This window comes from Chrysochloris asiatica, unplaced genomic scaffold (assembly GCF_000296735.1).
Source record: "Chrysochloris asiatica unplaced genomic scaffold, ChrAsi1.0 scaffold00011, whole genome shotgun sequence".
NCBI lineage: Eukaryota > Metazoa > Chordata > Mammalia > Afrosoricida > Chrysochloridae > Chrysochloris > Chrysochloris asiatica.
In genome coordinates this window covers 37,722,416-37,731,284 of record NW_006408529.1, presented here as the reverse complement: position 1 = coordinate 37,731,284, position 8,869 = coordinate 37,722,416, and the positions used below count along the sequence as shown (strand labels likewise).

The window sequence follows — 8,869 nt, the reverse complement described above, 5'->3', positions numbered from 1 at the left end:
GTAGAAGAACTGATGCCTTTGAATTGTAGTGTTGGAGGCGAATACTAAAAGTGCTATGGACTGCCAAAAGAACCAATAGATCTTTTTTTGAAGAAGTGCAGCCAGAGTGCTCTTTAGATGCCAAGATGGCTAAACTTGGTCTCTCATACTTGGGACATATTGTCAGGAGGGAACAGTCACTGGAGAAGGATATCATGCTTGGTAAGTGTAGGGTCAGAGAAAAAGAGGAAGACCCCCAACGAGATAGATCGGCCAGGTGGCAGCATTGATGGACTCAAGTGTGGCAGCGGTAGTCAGGTTGGCCCAGGATCGGACATTGCTTCGTTCTGCAGTGCATGGGATTGCTGAGTCAGTTCCGACTCGATGGCACCTGACAACAACAACAACAACAAGTACAGGGGCCAGGTAACTTTCTGTGAAGGGTCAGACATAGATACTTTAAGCTTTATGGTCTCTCTAGCAACTTCTCAAATCAACTCTGCAAAGGCAGAGTTAGTAGGCAATATATAAATGAAAGAGCATGGCTCTGTGCCAAGAAAACTTTATTTACAAAACAAAATGCAGGCAGTATTAGCCTGTGGACAGTATTTTATGCATGCTGGCTCTAATGCACAGTCAAATTTTATAAATATTCCATGTATATTTGAGAAGCATAAATCTCCAGTTTAGGAACAAGGTCTGTTTCTGTGTCTTTAAAAGTTTGTAGCTAAGTCCGACCAGGTACACACGGTTCTTATTTAACCTTACTTTAGTTCGAGAAAACCCTGGAGGTGCTGTATGACAAGCACTGGACTGCTAACCACAAGGTCAGCAGTTCAAACCCACTAGCTGCTCTGTAAGGATTTACAGTCTGGGAAGCCCTACACAGGGTCACTATTAGTTGGAACTGATTTGATGGCAGTGGTTTGGATGTTTTGGGGTTTCATTCAAGAAAAGGATCTAGACACAAAGTGTATGATTCATTGAATGTAAATCAAATTTGTTACTCTGATGACCAAAGTCTACACAGTTTATTAACCTACCAATAACTAAAAAACAGTACCAAACTTTACCACTCTGATAGTGGACTTGTTTCTTCTAGCTGTCCTGTCTGTACTTTATATATTTTGTTCTCTGTCTATTTGAAAAATTCTCATTTATACTAATGGTATTTTCAAATCTACCTGAATGTAAATATTTACGTATTTTTAAAGGTACTTGGTGTTAGGCATTATTGAGTCTGTACCAACTCATAGCTAATTTAGGTACTACAGAGTGAAATACTGACTGGTCCTGCACCATCCTCACAATCATTAGTTACTGTGTCTGAACCCATTGTTGTCATCACTGTTCCAGTCCATCCCAAGAGGATCTTCCTCTAATTGACTGAGCTTTGACCTTACAAAGCATGATGTCCTTCTCCCTCCAGATAACATGTCCAAAGTACTTGTAACAAAGTCTCACCATCCTTGCTACTAAGGAGCTATATTTCTTCCAGGGAGATTTGCTCATTCTTCTGGCAGCCCAAGGTATATTCAACATTCTTCATCAACACCATATTTAAAATGGTTCAATTCTTCTACAGTCTTTCTTATTCATCACTGTCCAACTTTAACATGCATATGAAGCAATTGAAAATTCTATGGCCTGGGTCAGGTGTAACTGAAAATTCTTTAACACTTTATCTTCTTGCAGCAGATTTCCCCAAAGTAGCACTTTGTCATTGATTTTCTTGCTGCTACTTCCATGAGCATTGATTCTAGATCCAATAAAAATTGGATCCTTGACAACGTCACTCTTTTCTCCATTTTATCATCATTTTGGTCCAGTTGAGAGGATTTCTGCCTTCTTTATGATGAGGTTTATCAACTGAAGGCTGTATTCTTTGATCTTCTTCAGTAAGTGCCTCAAGTTCTCTTCACTTTCACTAAGCAAGGTAGTGTCATCTACGTATCAGAGGTTAATGCTTCTACCTCCAATCCTGATGCTGCATTCTTCACATAGTCTATCTTGTCCGATTATTTGTACAGCATATAGATTAAATAAGGATTGCTACATCTTCTTGATGTAATAATAACTGTTATCATTATGGAGTACTAGTGTGATGCTGTAGAAGAAGTGCTGGACTGCAGGGTCGGTTTGAACTGCAAGGTCAGCGGTTCAAACTCAGCAGCCAGCTCCTCAGAAACCCTATACAGGGTCCTTATGAGTTAAAACCAACTTGACAGAATTTAACAACAACATCATTATGCAATGTCCTTCTTTACCCCTAGTAATTTTATTTACTCTCAAGACTAGATTATCTGATATTAAAACAACAACTCTAGTTTTCTTTTGACTAGTGTGCATCAGAATAGAAGGAAGACTCATTAACAACATGCTATATGCAGATGATATAATGTTGCTTGCTGAAAACGAAGAGGATTTAAAATACTTACTGATGAAGATCAAAGACCACAGCCTTCAGTATGGGTTGCATTTCAATGTAAAGAAAACAAAAATCCTCACCACTGGACCAATAAATAACAGCCATGTAAATGGAGAAAAGACTTAAGATGTCAAAGACTTCATTTTGCTCAGATCAACCATTAACACTCATGGAAGCAGCAGTCAAGAAATCAAATGATGTATTGCATTAGGCAAATCTGCATGAGACTTCGTTAAAGTGTTGAAGAGCAAAGATGTTAGTTTGAGAACTAAGGTGCACCTCACCTAAGGCATGGTATTTTCAGTAACCTCTTATGCATGTGAAAGTTTGACAGTGAATAAGGAAGACCATAGAAGAATTGATATATTTGAGTTATGATGTTGGAGGAGAATATTAACAGTACCATGGACTGCCAAAAGAACAAACTAATCTGTGTTGGAAGAAGTACAGCAGAATGCTCCCTGGAAGCCAGGGTGGCCAGACTTGGTCTCTCATACTTCTGACATATTGTCAGGAGGGACCAGTTTTTGGAGAAGGATATCATGTTTGGTAAAATGGTGAGGGGTCAGAGAAAAAGAGAAAGACCCCAACGAGATGGAGTAGCACAGTGGCAGCAGTGATGAGCTCAGGTGTAGCAATAATTGTGAGGCAGGCCTAGGACAAGGCAGTGTTTCATTTATGCATAAGGTCACTATAAGTCGGTACCGACTCCATGGCACCTAACAACAACGTATGTTTTCATAGAATAATCCTTTTATTTTTAATCTACCTATATTTTTCTACTTGTAGTGGGTTTATTGAAGACAGCATATACTTGGGCCATGTTTTTAAATACTTTCTAATAATCTCTGCCTTTTTATTGGTGTTTCTAAAACATTTTTTAAATGCTACTACTAATATGTTAGAGACCTGGTGTGGCTTTATGGGTTAATGCACTGGACTGCAAAGTCAGTTTGAACTGCAATATCATAAATTCAAGGTCACCAGCAGCTCCTCGGAAACCCTATACAGGTAGCCATGGGTCAGAACCGACTCAAAGGCACTTAAACAACAACAACAACAACAACTAATGCTTTTGGATTTAAGTCTTCCTTTTTATTGTCTTATTAAAAAAGCAAAATATTCTAATATTGTTTGTATTGTCTTTCACTTAATTATTCACTTAACAAATACTCAATTTGAAAATTATCTAAAAAGAAAGAGAAGCAAAGAGCTTAGAATATCCATCTGTAATAAGAACATTTACCTTGCTCTGCAGTTATCACAGCATTTTTCAGTTCTCATGATACTTAAGGAGGCTTTAAGCAGTTTTTTGTCTTCAAAATGAGACAAGATGATTCTACCCAGGAGCAAATTGAAAATTAAATAAAAGAACAAAAATGTGTGTTAAATTCATTGCTGAAAATATTGAAGTGAAATCATCACTAACTGATTCACCTGGGACCTCATTATTTGGCTTCAGTTTACTAATGTTCAGAAAATCTTGCATTAAAAGGCCAACACATTGAATAATAACATCAATAAAGTAATTTTTCAAAATAGGCATAATTGTTTAGCCAAGCTTTTTCCTAAAGGATTATCATCTATATATCCTTGTTACTGATATAAAATAAATAATACATACTGTCGTCTACATCTGCTGGAGTGAAGATATGTTTCCATCTTTGTCATCATTTTTAATTTGTATAATCGAAATTTTTCTTTTTTTATCTCACTAAGGATGTGCCTGTCAATTAAAAATATCACAGCAACATGTAAAAATATATTAGTAATTTGATACTCAAATTTTATTTTGTTTAATTTGTATGTCCCAACTGTCAGCAAGATAAAGAACATTGCAAATACCCTAGAAAATTCCACTGTGCCTTTTTCCCAGGCAGTGATCCTGTAAAAATGCTGTAGTGGGGGCATACGATATCCTTCTTAGTAGTGTTAGTGGTTCCCCTTTCCACCTCTGGAATGGTTCACTTAAAGCTTAGCAGAATGCCAAAACTGTCTATTCCCCTCATTAGGGCTCTGCACATCTTATATGGAGTCCAGGTGTGGCACTGTAGGATAAGCACGCAACTGTAATGTTGGTTTGAGCCATAAGATCAGTGGTTCAAATCCACGCTCCTTGAGATCCCTATCTAGGGTTGTTACAAGTTGGAACAAACTTGACAGCACTTACTAACAACCACAACATCATCCTTAACCCTCATAAGGGTGCCATGAACTATATTTGCCATTCTAGCAAACCATCTAATCCCATTGTTGTTGTTGTTGTTGTTATGTGCCATGGAGTTGGTTCCGACTCATAGCGACCCTGTACAGGGTTTCCGAGGCTGTAAAGCTTCATGTTTCTCCCATGGAACAGCTGGTAGTTTCAAACTGCTGATCTTGAGGTTAGTGGCCCGATTTGTAACCACTATGCTATCAGAGCTCCTTATCTAATCCCATTGGTGGGCTACAAACACCTCAATTATTTGGTGGGAATTATAAAAGCTATGGCTACAAGGGTGGTATTATTTCACTGTACCACAGACCCCCATAAAAAGACAAGCAATTTTTTGAAAATATCTTTTGAAAAAACTCTATGCAGATTCAACTATCAATTCTTTGCATCTGAAAATTGTTATAAATCCCAAAGTTTTTACTTTTGATTTTTATACCACAAGTTTTTTGGCTTCTAGTAAGGCTACAACTCTATATGGATTTTAACTTTTCTCCTTAAAAGTGTCTTTGTTTATTTATTATGAGAAACTTAAAGTATTTCTGTTGTTAAGTGCCACTGAGTTGGTGTCAACCCATACCCTGTATAGGGTTTCTTGGGGAGCTTGAACCATCAACCTTGTGGTTCAAACTGACTTTGCAATGCAGTGCATTAATCCACAGCACCACACGAAGACTCAAAAAAAGCATTTCTGTAAGGAATTCTATAAGAGACTAATGATCCAACTATGAGGCGTCATTCCTATTACCTCCTCAATAGACTTTTTACGCTCCAAAACAGTTTCTTTTTAATGCACTAAAGACTCATAAAGAGAACACTGATGGTCCCATTTGGAAACATGTACATTATGGGATACCAGTATAGGGTCAGAATTAATTCCTCCTTTAAGCAATTATAATTGATATATTTTGCCATATTTATTCAATTTATTCAAAATTGTTCAATTAAATACATGTCCACTTTTAAAAAAAAAAATCAAAGCTGCTATACAACTCATTGTAATCCTATTCTTATCTAGTTTCTTTGAAGAAATTCCATGACTATCAGGGATTAGATAATGACAATCTCAAGCACGGATATGTACAGGTATTCAAGAATAAATATAAGTCAGGTTGAATGGATTTCAAGTATTTTAAAAGAAAAAAAAATTTACTAATATTTTTACTATTCAACATTTTAATTACACAATTCTCTAGAGTTCTGGTGTATTGCTATAGGTTAAGCACTGGACTGTTAATCATAAAGTCAGAGGTTCAAATCTACCAGAAGCTCCATGGAAATCCTATACAGAGTTGCTATGAATTGGAACCAACTCAACAGCACTTAACAACAAACTTTATACAAAAATATATACTTATATTTTATACACTATAAATATAGGACTACTGGTGTGGTGTGGCAGGCCAGGATCAGCACTGGAAACCCTATACAAAGTCACTATGAGTCAGAACTGACTCAACGGCACTTAACAACATAATGATGTAATGTACAATAGTCCTTAACATAAAAACAATGAAACATAGGAAAAATAATAAAAACAATACCATTAAATAGAAATCAGCTACAGCCCATGAGAGATTAAATTGATATCTTCTGTTTTGCTTTGGCCTTAAATGCATTTTTGCAAATTCACTCTTCGTTTTGAACATTGCCTCAAATAATTTCAAAAGGTACATGGGCAGAAAGAAATCTATAAGGGCATAACCAATAAATACTTTTTTTTTCTTTTACCTATTTAATTTAATGTCTGCTGGAGCCCAAAGTAAATGACAAGAACTTGGAAGTCCATCGCGGCCAGCTCTACCAATCTCTTGATAGTATGATTCCATTTCTTTAGGAGCACCATAATGAATGACTCTGCGGATATCAGCTTTATTAATGCCCATTCCAAAGGCTATGGTAGCAACGACACACTGAAAATGAACAACAATCAAGTTTGACAAGCATACTAAGTAGAAGGGAAACCTTACATTTATATCTTGTGACAAGAATACCTTGGGTTCATTAAGAATATTTTGCTCACTTTTTCTAATAGTAAATAAAGTGATTTCTCAAAACACATATGAGTTTGAGACACAAAAGAGGCAGTTAAAAATAATTCTTTTATCAAATAAAACGTTATTATTAAAAAGTTTCAAGTGCCCTTAACTGATTTCACAGTATCTTAATTATTTTCTAAATTTATTAGAAGATGGACGTTTCTCATTAAAGATGGTGGAATGAAACATGAATTTATTTCTGCATCTTTCAGAAGATAAAACTGATAGAAAACATAATATGCATGAACATCCTACTAATCTTGAGATGAAATTTACAGCATGATTAGAAGAGAATTTGCATAAATACTTTCCGACAGGACTGTGTTACAGTTGACCACATATATTATACTTTATAAACAGTAAATACAAACCATACATAACAGATAAGCTATTGGCTTGGGTGAATGTGGTGCAATGAGTTATCTGATATGGCTCTTGTAGCAATATTCTTTATAACTACTACCAAACAACTTTTTTCTCAAGGGTCTGGGTTTGAGAAGGTGATCGGGAGATGCTGATAGGATATGATTCAGTTATGAGTGATTGTTAAATGAGGTAATTGTGACTTCAAAAACTTGGAACTCTAATGTGGGGGGTTTGTCACTTTTGCTATACTGCTGGGTAAAAAATGAACCATTGCAGCAACAGAAGGAAAGATCTCACCACCATCAAAAAGGAGGACTGGTTGTGGAGTGCAATTATAGATCCCTGCGTGTTAAACCTCCTGCACTGAGGACAACTGTGGCACCAGAGGAGTGCCTGAGAAGCAGTGGCAGTGTCAGAAGTGGTAGCATCAAGAACACAAGGTACAGCAGGATTCCCAGCCCAAAAATCAGGTCAAGTTAAGTGCCTTCAGGCAGGAGGCTTACTTTCAGAGAGTTACTTCCAGGCACTTAATTGGGGGAGCTAAATTTGCTGACCTACTGAGCTAGAGCTGAGTGCTTACGGGATGACAATTATGGAAAAATGGAGTGCTCTTTGGACATTTATTAGCAGTACAAAAAGAGCTTTGTAACACTGTGAGAACAAGGCAAAGGCCAAGGGACCTCCTGGCTAAGAGCCCAAAGTTCAGAGAGAAGTATGTCTGTGGGCAAGCCTGAGAAGAGGCTGTCTTGACTGAAGAACTGTATCCAGAGAATTTCTGATCCTGAATTTCAACATGTTAACTTCCCTAATAAATCCTATAATTGTATTTTCAGTGAGATCTTTGTGAATTTTCGAACCCAGCAGAGTGTCGTGGGAGGAATGGCTGGTGTCAGGAGGGGTAAAGATGGAAGGCTGGAACCATGCCTGACCTCCGTTTCATAGGAGGTCTTATACCAACTCCATACTCTTTTTACAGACAAATATGACACAGAAGTCTCAATAGGATAACATTTTAAACAGAATATTACAGAGCTGAAGTTAAGCTCATCTCAACGTGTGAAAAGATCTATTATTCCACTGACTCACATTGTTGTTGTTAGGTGCCATTGAATCTGTTCCAACTCATAGTGACCCTATTTACAATGGAATGATAAACTACTCAGTCCTGTACCATCCTCATAATTATTTCTGTGTTCCAACACATTATTACAGTCACTGTGCCAATCCATCTCATTGAGTATCTTCCTTTTTTACTGACCCTATGCTTTGCCAAGCAGGATGTCCTTCCCTAGAGACTGATCCTTCCCAAGAACACGTACAAAGTTCTTGAGATGAAGTCTCACCAACCTCACTTCTACGGATTCTAGCTATAATATTCCAATACATATTTGTTCATTCTTCTGGAAATCCATGGTATATGTAATACCAAAACCATGATTCCAGTGCATCAATTCTTTAGTCTTCTTAATTCACTGTCTAGTGAATTAAGCTTTAGCTACTCTTTGTCCAAAAGAAAGTTTCAGAATCTCTCTTGACATTTTGGTCTTTTCTTTTTTTCTTGACCTTTTGCTTTCTTTAGCCAAGACAAGAAAGAAGGAAAAAGTCAAAATGGATGTCAGAAGAGACTCTGAAACTTGCTCTCCAGTGTAGAGATGCTACAGCAAATGGAAGAATTGAGGAGGGCCAAGAGCTGAACAGAAAATTTCAAAGATCAGCTCAAAAAGATAAAGCCAAATACTATAATAAAATATGCAAAGATCTGGAATCAGAAAACCAAAAAGGAAGAACACGGTCAGCATTTCTCATGCTGGGGGAACTGAAGAAAAAATTCAAGCCTCGACTTTC

General features: G+C 37.0%; 1 protein-coding gene across 1 annotated transcript in view; it reads right to left on the bottom strand.

Moving 5' to 3' along the window:
* The window catches only part of WRN (Werner syndrome, RecQ helicase-like), a 181,766-nt gene that overhangs the window by 57,774 nt on the left and 115,123 nt on the right, over positions 1 to 8,869 (bottom strand). Inside the window, exons 19-21 of the mRNA XM_006834526.1 lie at positions 6,351 to 6,532; positions 4,032 to 4,133; positions 3,654 to 3,746 (exon numbers count right to left, since the gene is read on the bottom strand). Coding sequence (XP_006834589.1) covers positions 3,654 to 3,746; positions 4,032 to 4,133; positions 6,351 to 6,532 — 377 coding nt within the window. The remainder of the gene's footprint in view (positions 1 to 3,653; positions 3,747 to 4,031; positions 4,134 to 6,350; positions 6,533 to 8,869) is intronic.